This window comes from Trichechus manatus, unplaced genomic scaffold (genome assembly GCF_000243295.1).
Source record: "Trichechus manatus latirostris isolate Lorelei unplaced genomic scaffold, TriManLat1.0 scaffold00283, whole genome shotgun sequence".
NCBI classification, from domain to species: Eukaryota; Metazoa; Chordata; class Mammalia; order Sirenia; family Trichechidae; genus Trichechus; species Trichechus manatus.
This window is the reverse complement of record NW_004444219.1, coordinates 201,831-228,962: the sequence shown is the minus strand read 5'-3', so window position 1 is coordinate 228,962 and position 27,132 is coordinate 201,831. Positions and strand designations below refer to the sequence as shown.

Below are 27,132 nucleotides of genomic sequence, written 5' to 3'. Positions count from 1 at the left end.
GCTATGAGTCAGAATCAACTCGACGGCAGCGGGTTTGGTTTTGGGATTTGGTCCGTTAGTTAAGAAACACCTACCTTGGAACTGTGTGTAACAATTAGAAACAAAATACAGATCAGCTGAACCAAGTAAGATATTAAATTTTTCATGATAAAAACAAAAAATTAAGAATCTTATCAACCTACCAATCTAAAAACTCGTATCTCAACATGGCTCAGTTACTTTTAGTAATGCAGTACATTTTCATAAGAATTTTTTGTTGCATATAATTTCTTTTGGAAAATAAAGACTGATTAAAGTCTTCGTTTTCCACTTTTGGTCAGTGGAAGGCTTTTACAAAATAAAATAATTAAAAACCACATATGACATACTATCTGCCAGTCTTGATACATAAATAAATAAATAACCAACCACACTTAATAGGAATAATAATCTGCCTTTGATGAGGCACCATTTAGACAATGATATTTTATTAAACATCCTGAGAATATTTAATCTCATTATATAAAATAAGGCTTGTTTTCTTATAAGCAGTAAACAGTCGGGGATTTCACAGACTATATATGAAAAAAAATCATTAACCTTGTTGAAGACAATAAAAAATGACACAGAGGCTGGCTACAAGCTATTCTTTATCTCCACTAAGAAGACTATAAGAACAATTGACATGGGAATAAATAGTAGAAGAAGGAAGATATATTTTCAGCACTAAAAAAAAAATTCTGAAGTTTCCAGCTAGCATCTGAAGCTTTCAGTCAACATGTCCAGTAGAGAAAGGGAGGTATTCTGGGAAAGAGCTTTCCTCTTTCCTCCTTTATCTGGGCCAACAAGTAGAAGGATGCCAGTACGTCTTGGGCCAAACTCAGGCTGATGTGCCAGAAGACCAGTCACATAAAGGGAAACTGAACAAATAAGTAAAATACACTGGCAATGATGGGAGTTAGTTTTTCATGCCAGAGAGGGGAGTTAAAAAATGCACAGTGGTAAAGGCTAAGATAAACACTGCGGTACTAGACTAGAACTGGAGTTGTCAGTGTGAACTCATGGATTTTAATATGTATTAAATATTAATACGTACACACACATATTACTTCCCAGCTCTACCCACTGAGACAACCTAGAAACAATGAGCACTTCGTAGTAATGAGCATAGCTAGTACCCAAATACCTTCCTTCCACTTAAAGGAACAACAGCTCCTCAAAGAAATGCATGTCTCTAGGGCTAGGACAGGAAAATACAAAGTAAGTCTAGAACAACTTCTTGTACCAAAAAGGAAGAAGTGTTGAAAGAACGATAGGGAGATGTCAAAAAGAAACAGGCAACAGTTTGAAGAAACTCCCATGAGCCAAGTCTGGGACAACTTGAGCATAAAAATAGATATGACAGTTACAGACTACAATACTTTCAGTAAAATAAGAATGCTGATATAAATAAATGAATAAATGGGGAAAAAGGGAAAGCTCCACCTTACAGTAGAAGTCTTATTAATCAATGAGTATAAAAACACCTATTAAGAGAACATCTTGTTGTTAGCTGCCATCCAGTCAGTCCCCTAATCATGGCTAATATTACACAGCATGTGCCTCCTGATATGATGCAATGAGATTATAGCATCATTCTTGAAAAACGTATAAATCATGAAGAAACATAAAATCCTATACTCCTTACAAATATCAAGGTTACAAAAGACAAGAGTAGCTTAAAGAACAAATTCCAGATTGAAAAAGACTAAAGATTCATGACAATTAAAGGCAACATGTGATCCCTATACTCACAAAAGACATTATTTAGGTGAAATCAGAATGGAATTTGTGGGTTAAATGGCAATATGGGATCAATAGTTTTTTTCCCAAGTTTGAGAGCTGTACTCTGGTTACATTAAAAACAAACAAACCCGTTGCTGTCAAGTTGATTCCAACTCATAGCGACTCTATAGGACAGAGGAGGACTGCCCCACAGGCTGTTCAGGGGTCGGCTGGGGGATTCAAACTGCAGACCTTTTGATTAGCAGCCAAGCTCTTAACCACTGCGCCACCAGGACTCCTAGTTACACAGGAGAATGTCTTTTTTTTTTTTAAAGGGAACACATACTACATGGGCATCATACCTGCAACTTATACTCAAATGGTGCAGACACACAGACAAACATACACACACACACACACAGGGATGGGTGGGAGGGAGGAAAAAAGGAGAGAGAGGGAGGGAGAGAAGATGGATGATAAAGCAAATGGGGAAAACTGGGGAATCTGGGAAAAGGATATGTAAATAGCCTTTCTATCATTTTTTAAACTTTTCTATAAATTTAAAATTTCAAAAAAATTTCTGGTTGAGAACAATTATTTGGAGTGTGTTTCAGGAAGGCACTAAATTCTTTTCAGAAAAAAAAATATTCTATATTTTGGATAGGTAAAAACAGTGGTATATCTGAAAGCAGAACATTGCCTTAATAATGTCTCTCTAGGTCTCTTCTAGTCCTATGATAAAAGGCCACCCAGAATGCAGTAAGTACTAAAAAAACTAATAAAAATATTGTTTGGCTGGCAATAAAGAGTAATTTCTCTACCTACCTCTAAATTGGTTAAACATTTTTTGGAAGCAGGAGACAGAGAAGACATAGACTGATAAGTACTACAATGACGTTTCTGTTGTACTTTCCTCTTAATTTCAGGCTCCAATTGTGATTCAGACTCTTGTGATTTCTTCATTATACACTCTAAAGGAAAAAGAGAAAAAAGAGTATCAAAATTAAATTTTATAAATTCTTGATTTTAGCTATGAAAAATACTGTTCTATATTTTCAGACATTATGCGGTAAAAATATACATACAAAACATTTGCCAGTTCAACATTTTTTACATGTACAATTCAGTGACATTCATCATGCTGTGCAACATCTGTTTCCAAATTATTTCACCATCATTAATGAAAATTCAGTGTCCCCTAAGATAAGACTCCCCCTCCCTCCCACCTCTAGCAACTACTAATAAATTTTGGTCTCTACGTTATTGTTAGCTGTTGCAGAGTTGGCTCCAACTCATGTTGACCTTATGTATAACAGAACAAAATGTTGCCCAGTCCTGTGCCATCTTTGCGATCGCTGGTATGTTTGAGTTCAATGTTGTGGTTATTGTCTGTCAATCCATCTCACTGAGGGTTTCCCTCGTTTTTGCTGACCCTCTACTTTCCCAAACAGGATGTATTTTGCTAGCAATAGGTTTTTCCTGATGATATGCCCAAAGTAAGGAAGTCGAAGTCTCACAATCCTCTTCTAAGGAACATCCTGGTTGTATTTCTTCTAAGACTGATTTGTTCGTTCTTCTGGTAGTCCACAGAATATTCAAAATTCTTTGCCAACACCACAATCTGAATTCATCAATTCTTCTTTTGTCTTCCTTTTTCACTGTCCAGTTTTCGCATGCATGTGAGGTGACTGAAAAGACCCTGGCTTGGGTCAGGCACATCATACTTGTTACAGTGGCGTCTTTGCTTTTGAAAACTTTAAAGAGGTCTTTTGAGGCAGATTTGTCCAATGTAATACATCACTTAATTTCTTGAATGCTGCTTCACTGACACTGATTGTTGATCCAAACAGAATGAAATAGGTGACAACTTCAATTTTTCCTCCATTTATCAAGATGTTGTTTATCAGTCCAGTTGTGAGAATTTTTGTTTTCTTCACATCAGGCGTAATCCATACTGGCGGCTGTGGCCCTTGACCTTCATCAGTGCGTCAAGTTTTCTTCACTTACTGCAAGCAATGTTGTGCCACCTACACATCTCAGGTTGCTAATGACTTTTCTCGAATCCCAAAGCCATTTTCTTCTTCATATAGTCCAGTTTCATATTAAGTTCTAGAATAGCCAAAATTAATCTATGCTGGGAAAAATCAGAACAATGATTACCTCTGAGGGGGTTAAGGGTGGTGACTAATTGAGAACGGACATGAGGGAACTTATCTGAGGCGATGATACTATTTGTAATATGTCATCACAGGGGATTGGGTTAGGAAGGTACATGCACTTGTCAAAATGTACTGAATTGTACACTTAAGATTTGTGCATCTCACTGTATACAAATTTTATTTAAGATGAAAAAAACTACAAACCAATATTCAAATCTAGTTAATAATATGCTCACTGAAGTGTTTAGAAGTGAAGTGTACTGGTGGCTACAAAGTACTGTTAAAATGTACCCACAAAGTAAGATGAATTCATGTAGTAGATAAAATGATGAGTAGACAAATAAATATGTGATAAAGTATTATAAAATGTTAACTGTAGAATCTATGTGGTAGATATATATGTCTATTTACTATAAGAGTTCAGCTTTTCTGTATGTTTGAAAATTTTCAAAATAGAAGTTTGGGGTAGGGGAAAAAAGAAGGTCCTTAAGTTTCTTATCTGAGAATTTGGTTCTGTGTTATTACTAATATGTTAGAAAATATATACCCAGAGAGTGGTAGAACACAACTATATTTTAGTTATGAATTTGCTTTTGAATTATTTTTATGGTCTTTCAAAAGAGAAAGACAAACTAGAAAAATGGTTAATTTTCTCCATCATGTAGCTGTTATGGTTGATTTTCAACATAAAATAAAACTAAAGTTATGTATCACATCCTCAGTACACCCTCCTTAAAAATCACTTTTGGCTATATACTATACTTTCGTTTGGCATACAGAATTTAGTAAAAGCTCTTTAGCATGACATAAAGACCATTTTACAATCTGGTCACAATCTACTGCTTCAGTTTCATCTCTATCTATCTTCCACCCTATCCTCCAACCAAACAGGTAATTTATTCAAATAGGTCAGACTCTTTCAACCCATGGTGCCTTTGCATTCCATTCTTATTAGCCTCAAACCTTTTTCTCCCTACTTGGTCTGTTAAGCTCCAATAAGTAAAACTCAGCTTTACTCACTTCTTTTGTGAGAACTTAATTCAACCATTCAGAAAGGGTCAATGACCACTCCTTTATGATACCATATTTTACACTTGTGACTATTATATTACAGTACATTCAAACTACACAACATGTTCACAAGTTTGTAGTCTCTCTAGCCCTTGAAGTTCCTGAGAACAGACATTATCAGAGAATAGCAGCACAAGGCAAACTTGAATAAATAAATTGTATCAACTTTAAGGCATATTATGTAAACTTTAAAAATATGTCAAATAAACTAGCGAAAAAAAAAAATTCCAAAAACATGAGCAAAAAATATAGTGGAAATCGACTCACCAAGCTATTCATTAAATATCATATTAGGTATCCCTGAACATTCACACAAATATATTGATGAAAAATAAAGTAAATAAATGAAAGACTGTTGTTAAAACAATTTTTTAATTTATTTCTACAAAACCAAAGAAACGTAACTAAATAAAAATAAACCTAGAAGTATTTTTAGGAAATAAAGGTGAATATTTTTAGAATTCCACAGTAAGAAAAGCTTTTCTAAACACAGTACTAAAGAAGTAAATCTAACTTTAAAAACAGATAGATTTGACCACACTAAAATGAAAATGTACTATCTGACAACCCTAGGAAAGAAAGTAAAATGAAAATCACAAAATGAAAAAGTATCTACACCAGAGAAGGTAAAAGAGTTGTTATTTTCTAACTTATAGAAGCTTTAATAAATAAGTGATAAATAGGCAAAGGACACAATAAATAAACGGGCAGACATGAATACAAGAAATTCAATGGCTACTGAACATATAAGATGCCTCACGAGTAATGAAGACAGTATGGGGAAAAAAAAGAATATTATTTCTTGATCAGATTGGCAAAGTCTAAAAAAATGATACTATTTAATGTTGCTTAACAGTAGGAGAAAACATGCAACTAAATACAGTTTTTTGGGAGATGGCAACATTTATGGAGAGCAATTTGACAGTAATATATTAAAAGTCTTAAAAATGTACATAGTCTTTGTCCTTGCAATTTTATTTCCAGGGGTTTGATCTAAGGAAATAACAGAACAAATACACAAAATATTTGTACTAGTATATTAATCATAATATTTATAATATCAAAACATTGAAAACAACTTAAATTATGGCACATAAACGGCCACAATGCATTCATTAAAAAATGATTAAAGGTACTTAGCTATTAAATTGTAAGAAAGTCTATGATAGACAACTTATCTATATTTTTTGAAAATTTTATTGTGCATTAGGTGAAAGTTTACATGGTAAATTAGTTTCTCATTCAATAAATCATATACAAATTGTTCCATGACACTAGTTGCAATCCTGCAATGTGTCAGCACTCTCCCCATTTCCACCCTGGATTTCCTGTTTCTGTTTGTCTGGTTTCCATGCTCCTTCCTGCCCATTTGATTCTTAAATTTCCTTTGTGTTTTCCATGCTGGCTTTTCCTCTGATATTCTAATATCTTTTAATGAGTACAGAATTAAGATACCATGACTCATAGCAACCATACAGGACAGAATAGAACTGTCCCATAGGGTTTCCAAGGAGTGGCTGGCGGATCTGAACTACCAACCTTTTAGTTAGCAGCTGCGCTCTTAACCACTGTGCCACCAGGGCTCCAGATACTATTATAGCAAAGTCAAAAGCAAGTTACAGAACAATGTATGTTGTAGAAATGTGTTTAAAAAAAAAAAAAGGAGTATTTATGCATAGAAAGAGTCTAGAAATCTACATACCAAAATGCTAATAGCTTTCTCTGAGTGGCTAAGAGTAAGAGAATATTTTTCTTCTTATATTTAAATAAACTAACTTAGTTTAAATGTAAGTTAAATAGGGCTAAATCAGGTGATTAAGTTGTTACATTGGAAAATGTACATTCAGAAACAACATATAAGATATATTAATTCTTTGAGAAGATTATGAAAAACAGGCTGGAAAACAAAAAAGTTTAAGAAACAAAAAAAAAAGAGTATGTAGGAAAAAAGAGATCTTACTATACAGATGTATAGTTGTTATTCTACCTGTTTAGAAAATACAGAAAGAACACTAAACATTTAAAAAAAAAAAGAAAAAAAAAGACGTGGTCTGATAAAAAATTATACTTAATGGCTTACAAGCTTTAATTTTATACTAAAGAGCTGCTTATCAATGCTAATAAGTGTTGATACATAGCTATAACTTATCAAAATTCATATTAAATGCCTCAAATTCAAAATCAAGGGAAAAAATGTAATAATAAAGAAAATCACCTTGGGTGTTAGAAACTGTAGAAAGACAAGTGATTCATTTTTAGGGGAAAATTATTCCAGGTGCTATGCCAGTTAACTACTGATCCTGGGAGTTTGAACTCTGAATGCTTTTCAAACTATCTCTAAAGGAAATTCTAAAACAAAACCCTATCTTCATGCAACAATGTTTGCAATATTATTATAGCATTGTTATTCATTCCATACCCTAGTATATATGATATGCACCTACCTAACACAAAAGAAGCTGAAAAGAAAGCTTACAGTTACGTATACCAATATTCCTCTCCTGAAGTTTAAAAATACTGTCCACATGAACTACACATATGAACCTAGATCCTGCTTCAAAAAACTAGTTTTGAGTCTACAGATGCAAATAACTGAATAAATAGAGAAGAAACAGTTCGTCCTCACAGAAGAATTCTAATTAATGTAAAAGAAATTAATAAGAAATCATCATCAGACAAATACCAGGTAATAATTTTTGCTAAATTTAGAGGCAAAAATTTGAGAAGAAACAGGAATATCTGCATCATCTCCAAGTATCTCTCCCAAGATCTTTATTAATTACGAAGAGAAAAATAGTAATTTTACAGTGGAAAAACCCATCAGATGCTAACTTAACGAAGTGATCATGGCTAACATCACAATTAATAAAACATATCAACATCATGTAACCCCTGATATGATGCACCGAGAGGGTACAGCATCACTTCTGTGGAAGTCTTGCCAAAAATGCATTGCTTTAGTCTAATCGTAATATTAGACTGAGAGTTATTCTATAAAATATCTGATCACTACTCTTCAAAAGTGTCAAGGAACTTAAGGAGACATGACAACTAAATGGAATGTGGGATCCTGGACTGGATCCTGGAACAGAAAACGGACGTTAATGGAAAAACATGAAATTGAACAAGGTCTACAGCTTAGTTAAAAGTATTACACTAACACTAGTTTCTTAATTTTGATGAATGTACTGTGATTAGTCAGATGTTAATATTAGGGAAAGGTGGATAAAGGGTAAACAGGAACTTCCTGTTCTATTTTTGCGCCTTTTCTGTAAGTTTAAAATTATTTCAAAATAAAAAGTTACAAAAACCCCTATTCTTATCTGCTGAATTAATAAATGTTACTGAAAAAGCTTTAAAACTTATTTCTAGTAAGCCTGGCTGACTGGCATCTAAAACTATATGAATGGGACAATTCACTTAATCTTTCTGAAATGCATCTGCAAAACGGGAATGCTGTATAGTACTCTAAGGATTAGAAATAATGTTCTGACCTAGGAAGAAAACAGTAAACAGCACAGTGGTTAAAAGCATGGGCTGTGGCATCAAACAAACTTTGGTACCAATACCAGCTCTTCCATATGCCATGTGTCCTTGAGCAAGTTATGTAATCCGTCTATGCCTCAGTTTCCTCCTCTATACAAAACGTGGATAAGAGCTGAATTTAGCTTATAGGGATCTTGAATAGGAGCTAGGATAAAATTAAATATGAACCAAAGCATTTAACTCAGCATGTAGTAGAGTAAGAATTCAATAAAAATTTAAGGTATAATGGAATGAATACTGAAGAAGGTGTCCACAACTACTAGACTTAATGATAGGGATACATTCAACATATGTACAAAAGATTTTCACCCAAAGTTATTAACAGAAAAAGAATACGGATGCTTCCAACTGAACAAAAACAAAAGCCAAGAAGTTTCCTCAATACAACCAAACACTTCAAGGGACAGAGTAGCAGGGATGGAGGTCTGGGGACCATAGTTTCAGGGGACATCTAGGTCAACTGGCATAACAAAGTTTATTAAGAAAATGTTCTACGCCCCGCTTTGGTCAGTGGCATCTGGGGTCTTAAAAGCTAGCAAGTGGACATCTAAGATTCATCAATTGGTCCCAACCCACCTGGAGCAAAGGAGAATGAAGAACACAAGGAAAACATCAGCTCAAGAGGCAGGAAGGGCCACATAAACCAGAGACTCCATCAACCTGTGACCAGAAGAACTAGATGGTGCCCAGCTACCACAATGATTGCCCTGACAGGGAACACGACAGAGAGAGTCTCTGTTGGAGCAGGAGAAAAGCAGGGTGCAGAACTCAAATTCTAGTGAAAAGACCAGACTTAATGGTCTGACTGAGACTGCAGAGATCCTGAAAGACATGGCCCCCGGACTCTCTGTTAGCCCAAAACCAAAACCATTCCCAAAGCCAACTCTTTGGACAAAGATTAGATTGGGTTATAAGACATAAAATGATACTCGGGAGGAGTGTGGTTCTTAGCTCAAGTAGATACATGAGACTAAATGGGCAGCTTCTGTCCAGAAGTGAGATGAGAAGGCACAAAGGGACAGGAGCTGGCTGAATGGACAAGGGAAATCTGGAGTGGAAAGGAGGAGTGTGCTGTCACATTGTAGGGAGAGTAACTAGGGTCACAACAATGTGTGTATAAATTTTTGTTATGAGAAAACGGACTTAAATTATAAACTTTCACTTAAAGCATAATAAAAAAAAATTTAGAAAAAGAATATGGGTGCTTTAAAACCAAGCTCTTTGCTATCTGGAAACCATAAACTCAAACCCGCTGCCGTCAACTTGATTCTGACTCATAGAGAACCTATAAGGACAGGCTAGACTTGCCCACAGGCTTCCAAGGCTGTAATCTTTACAAAAACACACTGCTACCATCTTTCTCCCACAGAGCAGCTGGAGGGTTTAAACAGCCAACCTTTCACTTAGCAGCTGAGTGCACAACCACTGCACCACCAGGGCTCCTTAAAATCATTAGATTTTGAATAATAAGAGCCTTCAGTACTATTTAATTAGACAAACGCCTGGGACAAACTAGATACACAGACATTGAGAATCACTACTCTAGATGATGAAAATCAATTCGATGGTGAAACATTTTTCATAAATGTTACTAGCCTTTATTTTATTTTTTCATCAATATCACTGTATTAAGAATTACTTAAACGTAATTATAAATACCTACTCACATTGGGTTTCTAACATCTATTATCACAATCGTATCAGGTAAGGTCCTACTACCATGATCATATCAAGTAAGGATTATTCCTTTTTAATTCAGTGGTTCCCTAATGCAGTTTAAATTTTAGAATTAAAACAACTTAAAGAAAAGACAATTAACATAATACAACATTATAATATAGTTAAATAAAACGCAAATTTAAAGCTATAGTCCACTGATAATTAACATTTGGACTTTTAGTATGACAAAAATGCTAATATAATCAAGACATTTCAAATTGGAATAACCTGATCATAAAACTAACTGATCATTTCAGGTCACAATTAAAGAAATTCTCAAATTAGAGGTGGGGGAATAAAAAACGGCTTTCTGCATATTTCTATTATATCTGACAATACTCTAAACCCAACGTTACCTCCCTACCTACACCTTTCATATAACAATTCAAAAACCCTTTACAGGCGTAAAAAGTAAAACTGCACACTTACCAACACTGTGGGGCCGACTTAACCCTACAGGATTAATTTCGATTTTTGGGACATGAGGTGGGTACTCTTTCCTACAAAAGGAAATTTACATAGTTTAATTCTAACAGAAAACATATTTTTCAAAACAAAAAGCAGATGCCATACTTACATTTATTAAAAGCAAATTATGGCTTATTTGCCATGTAAAAAGTGATACAAAATAATAAGACTGAACTACATTTATATATTAAAATTTAATATAAGACCTTCGAAGGCAGTAACTATACTTTAGATTGTCAGTCTATCAGAGCCCAGAGTAAGAAGGTTGCTTAATATTTAGAAAATGAATCCAAATTATTGTTCTTTCAAACTATTCACTTTGGAAAGCTATAGTTATTCTCAAAATGCACAAACCTTTACAATATTTCTTTTGGAATTGCCTTCATAATCAGCATATAAACATTACATTAAAAAGGAACTTATAATATTTCATAGTCACACATCTTATTTTTGAAAAAATTATCCACTTATAATGATACTCAAAATTTGCCAATTTTGCCCTAAATGTTTTTTAATGATTTAAGAAAACACCAATGAATAATGCAGTAAATGCTGAATATGTTATTGGTCTTGACACAATTCCAAAATCAGTCCAATAACTGTTACATATAAAACCAGCATCATAGAACAAGTACTTTTAGTCTTTTAACATGACTGTATTATGGCAGGGGACGTAAACACACTTGTTTAAAAGTATTATTTATTGTCAGATTTCAAATACAGCAGGATTTCCAGGATTTTGAACACAGTTCTCATAAGGGTCCTAAATATTATTTAACTCCAAATATGTACTAATTTGGTGGGGGGGAACCCAAATAAACCTATAGCTAATTACGGGATAAAAGCGTTAAATAAAGAGAACTGCAACAAGTGCAACAAACCAGGAAGCTACAATACTAGATACCTTCCCACTCTAAGTAAAAGCTTCTACAAATATTCCAATTTTATTTGACTAATGATTAAAAAAGGGGAAGAGGCTTTCCACGATTTGGAAATCTATTCACACTAGTAATCAATATCTATTCATTACAGAGTAACGTGAGGATTAATCAAAATCCTAAAAGAATCTTCTTGTAAGGGTTTCTCTTACTCTGTAAAAGTCAAAGCACTTAACAAAATGTAAACAGCAGTAGTGATAGCACTGTAGTTATAATAGCAGTTTGCAATTATTAAGTGCCATGTGCCAGGTACTGTTCTAAGGGCTTTGTATCTGTTAAATCCTTTATATCTAAGTGCTTTATATCATTAAATCCTCACAATAATCTTATGATGTATATACTAGTATTAGCATTTTAAGATGAGAAAACTGAGGCACAAAGAGGTTAATTAACTTGGTCATGGTTGTACAACTATTCAATGGCACTGCCAGAATCCGAACCCAGGCAAACTGGATCAGTACCAACTTCCACCTTGGCAGAATTTTAAGATTTGTGAAGATGAGAAATTCTCTTAATGTAGTAGTGCTACGAAGGTAATAGATTTTCAGCTCCTAATTATGCTATATCAGGCTTAACATAAAATGTATGTTTTTGTATATCATACATTTTCATATTCAGAATATAATATTATCTTTAAATCAAATAACTATAATCTCTAATTTTTATAATTTGACACTTAAAGACACTAACTTTAAAATGCAACACAGGCAATAACAATCTGAAGAGAAATATGATACTGCTATGGTAAACTCTAGTAACTCTCAGTGTAGTGTATATTTTTTAAATAGTGGCAGACATAAACATAAGTATTTTTAAATGATACTAAAAATTATCAGTAAGAAAAATATTTGACAGTTATAGTGTGGTCACAAAATCTGGAAATAAAAATATTTAATGTTTTTTTTACAGTTTGAACCTGCTTAACTATTTCTCTAGGGTATGCTAAAGGTATAGGTTTATTCAGTAAAAAAACTGGCATAAATCATCTGATGCATGTGCAAGGACTGATGAAAATGCTGCATTAATGCAGTGTTCTTTGCAATTTGACATAGTGCACTGAACCAAACACTGCTTAAACTATTATGAATATTTGCCTACATTTCCAAATGTTATGGTTACTCTGTATTCAATATTCGTTAAGTGTTTCTCTATACAAATAGGGCAAATAAAGTTTTGTTTTCCAACAGAAGAAGGGGACACTGCATGGCTTAAAGTCAGGAAAGGTGTGCGTCAGGGCAGTATTCTTTCGGCATACTTATTAAATCGTATGCTGGGCAAATAATCTGAGAAACTGGACTATATGAAGAAGAGTGTGGCATCAGGATTGACGGAAAACTCATCAACGACCAGCGTTATGCAAATGACACAACCTTACTTGCTGAAAGTGAAGAGGACTTGAAGCACTTACTGATGAAGGTCAAAGACTACAGCCTTCAGTATGGATTACACCTCAACATAAAGAAAACAAAAATCCTCACAACTGGACCAATAAGCAGTATCATGATACACAGAGAAAATACTGAAGTTGCCAAGAATTTCATTTTACTTGGATCCACAACCAATGCCCATGGAAACAGCAGTAAAGAAATCAAAGGACGCATTGCATTGAGCAAATCTGCTGTGAAAGACCTCTTTAAAGTGTTAAAAAGCAAATGTCACTTCGAGGACAAAGGTGCTCCTGACCCAAGCCATGATATTCTCAATTGCCTCATATGCATATGAATGCTGGACAACGAACATGGAAGACCAAAGAGTTGACGCCTTTGAATTATGGTGATGGTGAAGAATAATGAATATACCACTGACTGCCAGAAGAACGGGAGCCCTGGTAGCACAGTGGCTGAAAGTTTGGCGGCTAACCAAAAGGCTGGCACTTTGAGTCCACCAGCTGCTCCTTGGAAACCTACTCTGTCTAATAGGGTTGCTATGAGTCAGAACTGACTCAACAGTAATGGGTTTTGACAGGCCAGAACAGCGAACAAATCTGTCTTGGATCGGTACAGCCAGAATGCACCTTAGAAGCAAGGATGGTGAGACTTCATCTCACGTACTTTGGACATGTTATCAGAAGGGACCAGTCCCTGGAGAAGGGCATCATGCTTGGTAGAGGATCAGTAAAAAAGAAGAAGATATTCAATGAGATAGACTGATATTGTGGCTGCAACAATGGGCTCAACCGTAACGACGAATGTGAGGATGGCGCAGGACGGGGTAGTGTTTCATTCTGTTGTACACAGGGTCACTATGAGTGAAAACTGACTTGATGACACCTGACAAGTCTGTTTTTAAATTTTTATTATAATGAATAAACTGCAAAAATAAAAGCATACTTTATTTAATACAAGAATAATAAATTTCAGGATTAAAGTAGTATTGGTTTGATAAGGGAAGTAAAAGAATCCTACAGCCGTAACTATTATTTTTAAAAATTTTGTTAGGTAATCTAAAATCAATTTTTATATTAATTTTGTGCTTGAGGGTCCCATTACTATATACTAAAATTTCAAACTCCAAACTGGAATGAAGCTCAAGCCTAGGGTTTAATTTTTTAGTGGGTATCCCTCACTCCCCTCCCCAAACAAAGCAGAGGCAAAGAAGCTTCCCTTGCCATCTGTCATCTTTCTCTGCAGGTGGCTGATTTTTTTCCTTCTGAGGGCTTGTGTTTTGTGTAGAAGTTTTAGAAAAAACTCCATAGGCCTAAGCAGGGTTCCTGGGACTGATATTCTTCCACCAATCCTGCCTCCCTTTGAATCCACATAGATTGCAGCTATTGGTCACAGCATTGCTCATGTGCTCACCAACCATTTTGAGTTTCTTTTCTGGCCACCAGGGCCTTCTCTTTTCTTCCTTCCTTCCTTTTCAAGCTCACCATATACTTCAAAGAACTTTTGTTTCCTCATACAGATTTCCAAATGTTTGTAATGAGATGATTTTCAGGTTCTTAATAACTATCTCACTGAACTCAGAAGACTCAGACTAATCACCTTTTCTACATATATGCTTACTGAAATAAAACCTTAAAGTGAAATGTTAAACCTTTGCAAAAATAAAACAGGGAAGGACACTCGGCTATTTGTGTTGCTTTATGACAGATGCCCATTTCTATGATTTTTTTTTTTTTAACACTTAATATATAAGGGGCTTTAAATTTTTCCCAACATTTGCTACCTGTACAACTCAGTGACACTCATTACATTCTTCATGTTGTGAAATCATTCTCCCCTTTTCCAAATTATTCCACCACCATTAATATAAACTCAATGGTCCTAAGCAAAAACTCTCTTTTCTTCTCCCTCCCACCCCTGAACTACTAATAATCTTTAGTTTTTATGTATTTGTTAATCTCATATAAATGAGATCATACAGTATTTGTCATTTTGCAAGTGAATTATTTCACTCAGTAAACATTTTCAAGGTTCATTTGTGTTGTGGCATGCCTGAGGACTTCCTCTTTCTGGCTGAGTAATATTCCATTGTGTGTTATATATCACATTTTGTTTATCCATTTATCTGTTGATGGACATTTAGGTACTTTCCACCTTTTCACTATTGTGAATAGTGCTGCAACAAACACTAGTGTACAGGTTTCTGTTTGTGTGTCTGCTTTCACTTTATCTGGGTATATATCTACGATTGGGATTGGTGGGCCATATGGTAGTTCTATGTCCAACTTTTTGAGGAACTGCCAAACTGTTTTCAACAGCAGCTGTACCATTTTACATTCCCACAAGCAATGGATGAGGGTTCCAGTTTCTCCACAACTTTGCCAACACCTATTTTTTTTTTCCTATCATTGCCATTCTGATAGGGGTGAGGTGATATCTCACTGTGATTTTGATCTGCATCTCCCTGATGGCTAACCGAAAGGTTGGCAGTTCAAATCCACCCAGTGGCTCTGTGAGAGAAACAACCTGGCAATCTGCCCCCACAGAATACAGCCTAGGAATCCCTACGGGGCAGTTCTACTCTGTCATATAGGGTCACTATAAGTTGGAATTGACTCAGTGGCACACAACAACGATGGTGAGCATCTTTTCACGTGCTTGTTGGCAATCTGAATATCCTCTTTGGTGAAACGTCTGTTCAAGTTCTTTGCCCATGTTTTGATTAGGTTGTTCATTTTTTGGTGCTAAGTTCTAGAAGTATTTTACATACTTTGGATATTAGACCCTTATCGGATGTATGGCTCCCAAAAATTTTCTACCCATCTGTAGGTTGTCTTTTCACTTTTTGATAAAGTCCTTTGATGAACAAAAGTATTTAATTTTTATGAATTCCCCTCTATTTTGCCTTTTGTTGCTCATGCTTTTGTGTCATATCTGACAGTCCATCATTAAAAACTAGGTCCCACAGCCTCGCCCTTACATTTTCTTCTACAGAATTTTATGGTTTTAGTTTACACATTTAGGTCCTTGATCCATTTTGAAATGATTTTTGTGTACGATGTGAGGCATGGATCCTGATTCATTTTTCTGCACGTGGAAATCCAATCTTCCCCGCACCATCTGTTGAAGAGATTCTTCCTTCCTCATTGAATGGACTTAGCACCCTTGTTAAAAAGCAGCTGACCACAGATGTGTGGATTTATTTCTGTACTCTCCGTTCTATTCCATTGATCAATATGTCTATTATACCAGTACCAGGCTGTTTTAATTCCTGTAGCTTTATAGTATGTTTTGGAATCAGAAAATGCGAGTCCTTCTACTTTATTCTTCAAGATTGCTTTAGCTATTTGGGGGTCCCTTGCCCTTTGGGCCTTTGACTTTTAATATACAAGCATTTCTGAAAATAAAAATCATTTATATTCTTAAAATATAGATGTATTCTGTATTCTGAAATAGGAATGATCCTAATAATATATCATGTTAGCAAATTCACCATCAAGGGGGGAAAAACCAAATTGTTAATTATTATGAACAAATCTTATAATACTTATGAATAGCTAAAAAGTCTACCAATATAAAACTGGAAAGTATAAAAACATGCAATTTACAACCTAACCTTCAGAAATACATTTCCTCAATTCATCTGACCACTGAATATCATTAAATCTGTATCTTTAAACCAACTATACGGATGAGTCCTACTTAACTGCATGATCACACCACCAATACTTTAAATATGCAAAGTTTTAAACTTTTCTTCGTTAATTTTGTAACCTGTACTCGTCCATCATGGTTCTGGGAAACACATGCAAAGTAACAAACATTTTCTGTTTTATCAAACAACTCATTTAGCAACAGTCACCAGAAATGAGATTGGAATAATGAGCCAGAAAAAATTTGGGTTAAAACCCTTCAAAAAGACTGGTGACCTACTACTACAGTTTGAAAGACAATAATAAAAACCCTGAAATTCCTAAGTGTGAAAAAAAAATCCGTCTTTTCCCTCAAAAACACTCCTATTAATAAAGTTGCCAACTTTCAGGATCAAGAAGAGAAACAGCAATTAAATGAAAAAGAAAAAAACCATAAGAGACTAAACCTTAAGGTAGACTTTCACATGTCCTATAGAATAACTGTTGTTCTCAAAACCATTAGACTATCAAGTCCCTATACGTCTCTGGTACTAAGCTGTGAAATTCTTTTATCATGAGATTACTCATAAGAAAAAAAGTATAAAAACAAATGTCTTAAGCAAAAGAACAGACATTACAATAACTTCAAGAAAGCTGGTAATACTAAAGGTAGAGTATCCTAGGCCTATTCTATTGAAAAATTTCTAACCAAAAGAAATAGAATTTCCAGTTATCTAATATTTCATTAATTTATCTATCTTTTCCTCAACAGGACCACACAGACCATCACTTTACTGTTTCTAGAGCCATTATAAGAATCTCCTTCCTGATTTCTCTGATAGGATTCTTCATTTCACACAAAATAAACAACTCCTAGACTCTGTTTAAAACGAAAAAAATAAAAACACAAAAAACTGGCAGGTTACTGAGGATCAAACTCCAGGGGGCACTATTTGCCCAGTAGTTTCTGTGAATTGTGTCCTGCCCATCTAGGAAAGTCTTTTATAGCAGTTCTGGTGTTGCCTACTTCAACTGAACCATAATTCTTTATCTTGGCATTTAAGAATCCTCACTATCAGGCTTCAACCTACTCTTTCCTTTAAAGAATATATAAATGAATAAATTGTTCAGTGCCTGCTTATATAAGATACCATATTAGAACTTTCTGCATCCTTTGCCTTATTTGAATGCCACAGTTGTTAAGAACAGAAATGACATGGCTCACTGGAGATCACAATTACCAAGCACCATCTGTAGATGTAGATCAAAGAGTTACAAAGTACCAAGATTGAAGCCCAGGTCCTCGATCTCCCAGAGGCTCCCTCCCAAGTTCTCTCTACTCAAAAATTACTTCCATTAGATTGTTCATAACCTCTGGCCTATTAATCATTCTCCAGGAAATAACATTGACCTTTGCATTTATCTTAGGAAAATGAATGCTGATGCTATTACGAGTTTTAGTTCTCATATACCATAAAGCTGAAAGACAGGAATCATAAACTATGATTAAAATGACAAGTCTTAAACCATTCTAGCAATCTTGAAATAGACTCCACTTTTGATACAACTTTGGATTGCCATTTTGGTAATACAGATTTCACAAGCTGCATAAAATGAGTTGCAGACCTTTTTTATCTTCCTCTGTTCAGAACTGTTAAAATATTATTTGAATGCTCTGTTGTTTAAAGGTTAAACAGGCCCCAGCTTACTTTATTTCTTTCTTTCTTTTTTTAAATGAGCTTTATTTTGGAATAATTTCAAATTAGCAGAAAAGTGGCAAACATAATTCCGAGTTCCCTTAGATACTTACCCAGTTTCTCCTAATGTTAACGATTCACATTACCATGATATCAAAACTAGGAAATAAACACTGGCAGACTACTCTTAACTAATTCCTCAGTTTTTCCTGATCTTAACATTTTTGACAAATGGTCAGGTATTTTGTAGTATATCCCTAAATCTCACTCTGTCTGTTTTCCTCATGATTAGAATGAGGTTGTGGGGGAAGAATATCAAAGAAGTGAAGTGTCTTTCTTTTCTTATTGTGCTTTAAATGGAAGTTTACAATTCAAGTCAGTTATTCATACGCAAATTTATACACACACTGTTAGATTAGACCCTAGTTGCTCTCCCTATACTGTGACAGCACACTCCTCCTTTCCACCCTGGATTTCCCATATCCATTCAACCAGTTCCTGACCCTCTCTGCCTTCTCATCTCCACTCTGGACAGGAGGTGCCCATTCAGTCTCATGTATCTCCTTGAGCTAAGAAGCATACTCTTCATGAGTATTGTTTCATGTTCCATAATTCACTCTAACCTTTGTCTGAAGAGTTGGCTTTGGGAATGGTTTTAGTTTGGGCTACCAGAGAGTCCAGGGACCATGTCGTCTTCCAGAGGTCCCTCCAGTCTCACACAAACCATTAAATCTGTTTTTTTGTTTTTAACTATAATTTGAGTTCTGCACAACACTTTTCTCCTGCTCTGTCAGGGACTCTCTGTTGTGTTCCCTATCAGAGCAGTCACTGGTGGTAGCTGGGCACCATCTAGTTCTTCTGGTCTAAGACTGATGAAGTCTCTGGTTTATGTGGCCCTTTCGTCTCTTAGGCTAATATTTTCCTTGTGTCCTTGGTGGTCTTCATTCTCCTCTAGTCCAGGTGGGTTAGGAACACTTGATGCATCTTAGATGGCCGCTCGCTACCTTTTAAGACCGCAGCCACCGCTCACCAAACTGGGATGCAGAATATTTTCCTAATAATCTTTGTTATGACAACTGACCTAGATGTTTCCTGAAACCCTGGTCCTAGACCTACACCCCTGCTACTCTGTCCCTCGAAGTGTTTGGTTGTATTCAGGAAACTTCTTAGCTTTGGTTCAGTCCACTTGTGCAGACGTCTCCTGTAGTGTGTGTTGTCCTTCCCAGCACCTAACTCGTATCTACTATCTAGTTGGTGAACACCCCTCTTCCGCCCTTCCAACCCTCATTAACTATCAAAGAATGTTTTCTTCTGTGTTCAAACCTTTTCTTGAGTTCTTATAATAGTGGTCTTATACAATATTTGTCCTTTTGCGACTGAATAAATTCACTCAGCATAATGCCTTCCAGATTCTTCCATGTTGTAAGATGTTTCATAGATTCACTGATGTTCTTTACTATTGCATAATATTCCATTTATGAATATACCATGATTTGTTAATCCATTCGTCTGTTAAGGGGCACCTAGGTTGATTCCATCTTTTTGCTATCATAAACAGTGCTCCAATGAACATGGGTGTGCATGTATCTATTTGTGTGATGGTTCTTATTTCTCTAGGATATATTCCAAGGAGCAGGAATGCTGGATTGTATGGTAATTCTATTTCTAGCTTTTTAAGGAACTATCAAAATGATTTCCAAGGTTGTCAAGCTATTTTACACTCATCAGGAGTGTATAAACATTCCAATCAGTCTACAACCTCTCCAACATTTAATATTTTGGGTTTTTCAGATTAATGCTAGCCTTGCTGGGGTGAGATGGTGTCTCATTGTACTTCTGATTTGCATTTTTCTAATGGCTAATGATCGTGAGTGCTTCCTCATGCGTCTGTTAGCCGCCTGAATGTCTTTGCTGGCAAAGTGCCTGTTCATATCCTTTGCCCATTTTTTAATTGGGTTGTCTTCTTGTCGTTGAGGTTTTGCAGTATATTACAGATTTTAGAGATCAGACGCTGACTGGATTTGTCACAGCCAAAAATTTTTTCCCAGTCTGTAGGTTGTCTTTTTACTCTTTTGATGAGTACAAGTGTTTGATTTTTAGGAGCTCGCAGTTACCTAGTTTCTCTTCTGGTGGTTGTGCACTGCTACTTATGGTTTGTATTCTGTTTATACCATGTATTAGGAGTTCTAGTGTTGTCTCTATTTTTTCTTCCATGATCTTCATCGTTTCAGATTTTATATTTAGGTCTTTGATCCATTTTGAGTTAGTTTTTGTACATGGTGTGAGGTATGGGTCGTTTCAGTTTTGTGCAGATGGATATCCAGTTATGCCAGAGTCATTTGTTAAAGAGACTGTCTTTTCCCCAATTAACAGACTTTGGGCCTTTGTCAAAACATCAGCTGCTCAAAGATGGATGAATTTACATCTGGATTTTCAACTCTGTTCCAGTGGTCTACGTATCCATTGTTGTACCTTTAACAGGCTGTTCCGACTACTGTGGCGGTGTAATAGTTTCTAAAGTCAGATAGTGTGAGGCCTCCCCACTTTGCTGTCCTTCAGTAATGCTTTACTTATCTGGGGCCTATTCCCTTCCATGTGAAGTTGGTGATTTGTTTCTCCATCTCATTAAAAAAATGTCATTGGAGTGGTGATAAAGGACATCCTTGTCTTGTTCCTCTTCTCTAGGGGAATGTTTTCAGCCTCTCTCCATTAAGAATGTTGGCTGTTGGTTTTGCATAGATGCCCTAAATTATATCGAGAAATTTCCCTTCTATACCTATCTTATTGAGAAATTTTATCAGGAATGGCTGTTGAACTTTGTCGAATGTCTTTTCTGCATCAATTGAGATGATCATGTGATTCTTTTCCTTTCCTTTATGTGGTGGATTATGCTGATTGATTTTCTAATTTTGAACCATCCTTGCATACCTGGTATGAATCTACTTGGACATGGTGTATTATTTTTTTGATATGATGCTGAATTATATTGGCTAGAGTTTTGCTGAGAATTTTTGGATCTATATTCATGACACATATTGGTCTGTAATTTTTTTTGTGGCGTCTTTGCCTGGTTTTGGTATCAGCATTATGCTGGCTTCATAGAATGAATTCGGAAGTGTTGCTTCCTTTTCTATGTTCTGAAATAGTTTGAGTAGTACTGGTACAAGCTCTTCTGTAAATGTTTTGTAGAATTCTCCAGTGAAGCCATCTGGGCCAGGGCTTTTTTTGGTTGGGTTACCTTTTCAATCTCTTCTCTTGTTATGGGTCTGTTCAGATTTTCAACATCACTTTGTTGTAGTTTGGGTAGGTAGTGTGTTTCTAGAAATTCATCCATTTCCTCTAGGTTTTCAAATTTGTTGGAGTATAGTTTTTCATAATGTTCTGTTATGATCCTTTTTATTTCATTTGGATCTGCTGTAATGCCACCCATTTCATTTCTTATTTGGGTTATTTGCATCCTCTCCTGTTTTTGTTTCAGCAGTCTGGCCAGTGGTTTGTCGATTTTGTTGATTCTTTCAAACCCTCTCCATTTAGGATGATGTTGGCTGTTGGCTTTGTACAAATGCCCTTAATTATGTTGAGAAATTTTCCTTCTATTCCAATTTTGCTGAGAGTTTTCATCCTGAATGGGTGTTGGACTTTGTCAAAGGCCTCTTCTGCATCAATTGATAAGATCATGTGGTTCTTGTCCTTTTATTTATGTGATGGATTATATTACATTGACTGTTTTTTAATGCTGAACCATCCCTGCATAACTGGTATAAATCCCACTTAGTCATGGTGAATTATGTTTTTTTCGTATGTCGTTGAATTCTATCGGCTAGAAGTTTGATGAGAATTTTTACCTCTATGTTCATGAGGGATGTTGGTCTATAATTTTTTTTTTTTTTTTTGTGGTGTCTTTACCTGGTTTTGTTATCAGTGTTATGCTGGCTTTACAGAACAACTTTGGGAGTATACGATCCTTTTCCATACTCTGAAATACCGTTATTAGTAGTGGTGTTAACTCTTCTCTGAAAGTTTGGAAGAATTCTCCAGTGAAACCGTCTAGGCCAGGGTTTTTTTTTTTTTGGATTCTGTTAAGGCTTGCTTTATAGCCTAATATGTAGTCTAATCTGGAGAATATTCCATGTGGGTTCAAAAAGAAAGAATACTTGTCTGCTGTTGAGTGGAGCGTTTTGTATACGTCTATGAGGACAAGTTGGTTGATTGCGGCATTTAAATCTTCCGTGTCTTTATTGAGCTTCTTTCTGGATGTACTGTCCTTCACCGAAAGTAGTGTGTTGAAGTCTCCTACTATTATTGTGGAGGTGTCTATCCCTCTTTTCAATGCTGTTAAAGTTTCTATATTTTGGAGCCCTGTGGTTGGGTGCATATTTATTATAGTTATGTCCTCCGAATATACCAACCCTTTATAATCATTATATAGTGTCCTTCCTTATCCTTTGTGGTGGATTTCACTTTAAAATCTATTTTGTCAGAGATTAATATTGCCATTCCTGTTTTTTGTGTTGTTTGCTTGATATATTTTTTCCATCCTTTGAGTTTTAGTTTCTGTCTTTAAGTCTAAGGCGTGTCTCTTGTAGAAGCATATAAATGGATCGTGTTTTTTATCCATTCTCGTACTCCATCTCTTTATTGGTACACTTAGTTCATTTATATTCAGCGTAATTATTGATAGGTATGAGTTTAGTGCTGTCATTTTGATGTCTTTGTTTTGTTGACAATTTCATTGTTCCATTTAATTTTCTGTGCTGAGTCATTTTTATGCATTTTCTTTTCATCTTTTTCATTGTTGTTGATTCTGTATTCGCTGAGTCCTCATGTTTTTGTTTATTTTGATGTGCAGAAATGTTAATTTCCTTTGTGGTTATCTTAATATTTACTCGTATTTTACTACGCTTAAACCAGTATTTTATTACTTTATATTGCCTTGACTTCCTCCCCATATGAAAGAACGATGACTACATTTCTTAGTCACTCTTTTTTGTTTTAATGTTGTCATCTGTTACATGTTGACATCTGTTTCCCTATTTTCAGTGTTTTAGCTTTGAATTTATCTTTGTGACTTCTCTATCTGGGCTGATATCTGGTTGCTCAGTCCTGTGTTCCAGTCTTGGGTTGTTACCTGATGTTACTGATTTTCTAACTGGATGACTCCCTTAGTATTCCTTATAATTTTGGTTTGCTTTTTGCAAATTTCCTAAACCTGTGTTTATCTGGAAATGCCCTAATTTTGCCATCATATTTGAGAAACAGTTTTGCTGGATATATAATTCTTGGTTGCCAGTTTTTTTCCTTCAAAGCTGTACATATGTCATCCTATTGTCTTCTTGCCTGCATAGTTTCTGCTAAGTAGTCCAAGCATAGTCTTATTGACTCTCATATGCAGATGACTTTTCGTTTAATCCCTAGCTGCTCTTAAAATTCTAACTTTATCTTTGGTTTTGGCAAGTTTGATTATGTCTTGGTGACTTTCTTTTGGGATCTACCTTATGTGGGGTTCGATGAGCATCATGGATAGGTATCTTGTCATCTTTCATGATATCAGGGAAGTTTTATGCCAACAAATCTTCAACAATTCTCTATTTTCTGTTATTCCCCTCGTTCTGATATTCCAATCACTCATAGGTCATTCCTCTTGATAAGAGTCCCACATAATTCTTACGGTTTCTTCATTTTTTTTAATCCCTTTACCTGATTTTTCCTCAAATAAGTTGGTGTCAAGTGCTTTATCTTCAATCTCAATAATTCTGACTTTCACTGCCTCAATTCTGCTTGTATGACTTTCTACTGAATTGTCTAATTCTGAAATTTTATAATTAATCTTCTGGATTTGTTTGCTGTCTCTCTATGGATTCTTGCAGCCTGTTAAATTTGTCATTATGCTCTTCTCTAACCTTCTGAAGTTCCTCTATTGCTTTGTGTGTTCCTTGGCTTCTTCTGTGTTTTGCCTGATCTCCTTACTGATCTCTTGAAGAGCTCTGTATATTAATCTTTTGTATTCTACCTCCAGTAATTCCAAGACATTCTTTTCCTCCGGAAAATTTCTTGTTTTGGGAACTTGCTGAAGCCATCACAGTCTGCCTCTTTATGTGATTTGATATTGACTGCTATCTCTGAGCCATCAATAAGTTATATTCATTTTGTTTGCTTACTGTGTCCTAGCTTCTTGTTTTGATATGCTGAAAACAGGCTGCTCATGTGAGCTAGTCTGATTATTGGTGGCTTTGAAGCTTCAATGACCTGTCACCAGGTGGTCACATCTTTCACTAGGTGAGCCCAGTAATCTGTTTACTTTTCTTGTATGGATTCAGCTCAGGTGTCCATGCAGTCGTTCACCAAGTGTTTGGTGCAGACTCTCACCTACAGTCCTAGTCAGGCAGGGGTGACTGGCGTTGGCACAGGTACCTGGTTGCAGTAGGGAGTCACACACTGAGTAAGGCAGGGGGCTGACAGCAGCCCGAGTGTCTGGGAGGAAAGCGTGTCATTGTTCCCTAGAGCACATAGGTGGGTGGGTTTTGCAGCCAAACTACTGCACCTAATTCTGTTGGCTCTAAGAACTAGGAGGCACTACTTATTCTTACACCCCTGTCACAGGTGGCTAGGTGGCGTGGGTGGAACACTAGTCCTCAGGCCCCTGATGCGGGTAGGTGAAGACCCTGCTTAATGAGCAGAGCCATGTCAAATGTCATGAACCTGCCACTTCACCATATAGCTGATACAGCTGAAGTTAAGCTTCAAGTATATACCCTGTTGTACTGTAATGAGCGCCTACGCTGTTGAAATGGGCCTACCAGGTCTATGCAGGGGAGAAAGGCATTCAAAGTCCGTGGACCCCTTACGCCTGTGCCTAGGCAAAGGAGCTGTGCCCACCCTGAGTTCCTGGCGTAGGGGAGCTGGCAGATTATTTTTTCCTGTTTGCTAATTTGTTCCCTCTCCAAGGCCAGGAGAATGGTTCAGGGTGTGTGACGGGTCCTACTTCTGGCCCAGGCAACTTGGCAATTGCTGAAACCTACCTGGTGCAGAACAGGGAGGAGGCAGGTAAGTGGGAGAGAGATTTTTCCCAAAAGGGGTGTTTACTGATCTGCACAGTAGGTCAGATGCATGTACTTATATTTTGCTGACTGAGTGCCAATTTTTACAGATTCTAGAGGCCTGAGTAGACTCTCTGCTGCTTGGTCTCCTCCGATGTAGAAAACGCCTTCCGAGTGCCACTGCTTGCCTCACTACGTGTGCCAGCCAATCCAGCCTGACGGGTGCCGGCTGCCGCCAGGTCAGTTCTGACAACTCCTTGTGGCTTCTGAACAGTCTCTCCCTCCTCCTGCCACTCAGTCTGATTCCTAAACTTTGCCTTTGATGTTCAGGGCTCCTAGACTGTCACGTATAATTGTAACTGATTCACTTGTTTTTTTTGGTCTCTGTTGCAAGAGGGACCACAGGAAGTGTCTGACTACTTCACCATCTTTGCTTCGCCTCGCCTCTAAAGTGTCTTCCTTAACATGTAATATGGGAAGGGAGCCCTGGTGGCACAGTGGTTAATACCTGAGTTGCTAACCAAAAGTCAGCAGTTCTAATCTACCAGCTGCTCCTTGGAAACACTGTAGGGCAGTTCTACTCTGACTTACAGGGTAGCTGTAAGTCAGAATCAACACAAAGGCAACAGTTTTTTTGTGTTTTAATATGAGAAGGAGGGGTACATGATATCAACATGACTTACCAATGGTGATGTTAACCTTCACTATTTAGTTATTAGTGTCCACTCAAAATTTACTGTTTTCCCCTTCCCAAGATCTATTCTTTGGAAGCAAGTAACTAAGTCCAGCCCACATTGCCTTAAGAGGAAAGTATGTATACATATTATTTGGAACCCTTCTGCAAGAAAGAGTTGTCCTTTTTCCTCTAATTCATTTTATGTAGCTTGTAAAATCTTATTACCAGATGGAATCCAGCACTGTAGTAAAAGGATTTATTTTAAGATGTCTTAAATAGTTCAATAAATAAATGATTTATTTATACAATCATTTGTTTATATATGTATGAATTCACAGATATCTATTTTATACTTTGGGTTCAACTGTTTGTTTTGGACGGTGGGAGCTTTCAGTTGGTTCTGGGGGTCGTTTGACATGACTTCATCGTTTTGTTTTTTGAGTATCTGCATGCATTCTGGCACTACAAGATGCTCCATGATCATCATGCCCTTTTCCCTGCCCCAACCCTAGGCATCTAGGATCTGGTTGCTAGGATTTTTTTTGGCTTTGATTTGTTTAATGATATCTCTTTTTAAAAAAATCTTTCTATTGCTCTGATTAAAAAAGAAATATCTGTAAAATAAATCAAATGTATTCATTTTACAGTTCAAATCTATTATTCCAAACTAATTTTTTTAAATACTAGTCTAATTTTTTTTTATTGTGGTAAAAAGACACCATGAAACATGCAGAACCAACAACTTATATATGTATTATTCAGTGACACTGATTACATTCTTCATGCTATATAATCATTATTACTATCCTTTTCTGAATTGAAGGATCCCTGGTGGCATAGCGGTTAAGAACGCGACTGCTAATTAAAAGGTCAATGGTTCGAACCCACAGCCACTCTGCAGGAGAAAGATGTGGCAGTCTGCCTCAGTAAAGAGTTACAGCTTTGTGGTGAAGAACCAGATGGTATCCGGTGAAAAACCAGCACCATGAGTTTAAAGAGCTTGCCATGGGTGCCATCTAGGAGCCCGACTAAGTCCAAGTATTGATCATCGATGTGTTATT

At 36.1% G+C, this 27,132-nt stretch overlaps 1 protein-coding gene across 13 annotated transcripts in view; it reads right to left on the bottom strand.

The window, feature by feature from the left end:
• Nucleotides 1-27,132, bottom strand: part of SENP6 (SUMO specific peptidase 6) — a 140,392-nt gene that overhangs the window by 68,425 nt on the left and 44,835 nt on the right. For 12 of the 13 annotated variants that reach the window (XR_002822916.1, XM_023725069.1, XM_023725068.1 and 9 more), the window contains 2 exons: nucleotides 10,668-10,738; nucleotides 2,569-2,714 (listed from right to left, as the gene is read on the bottom strand). Coding sequence is in view for 12 of the 13 variants with exons in the window: in XM_023725069.1 (XP_023580837.1) it covers nucleotides 2,569-2,714; nucleotides 10,668-10,738 (217 nt within the window). In the remaining variant the exon portion in view is untranslated. The remainder of the gene's footprint in view (nucleotides 1-2,568; nucleotides 2,715-10,667; nucleotides 10,739-27,132) is intronic. The other variant, XM_023725071.1, reaches the window with a different exon arrangement.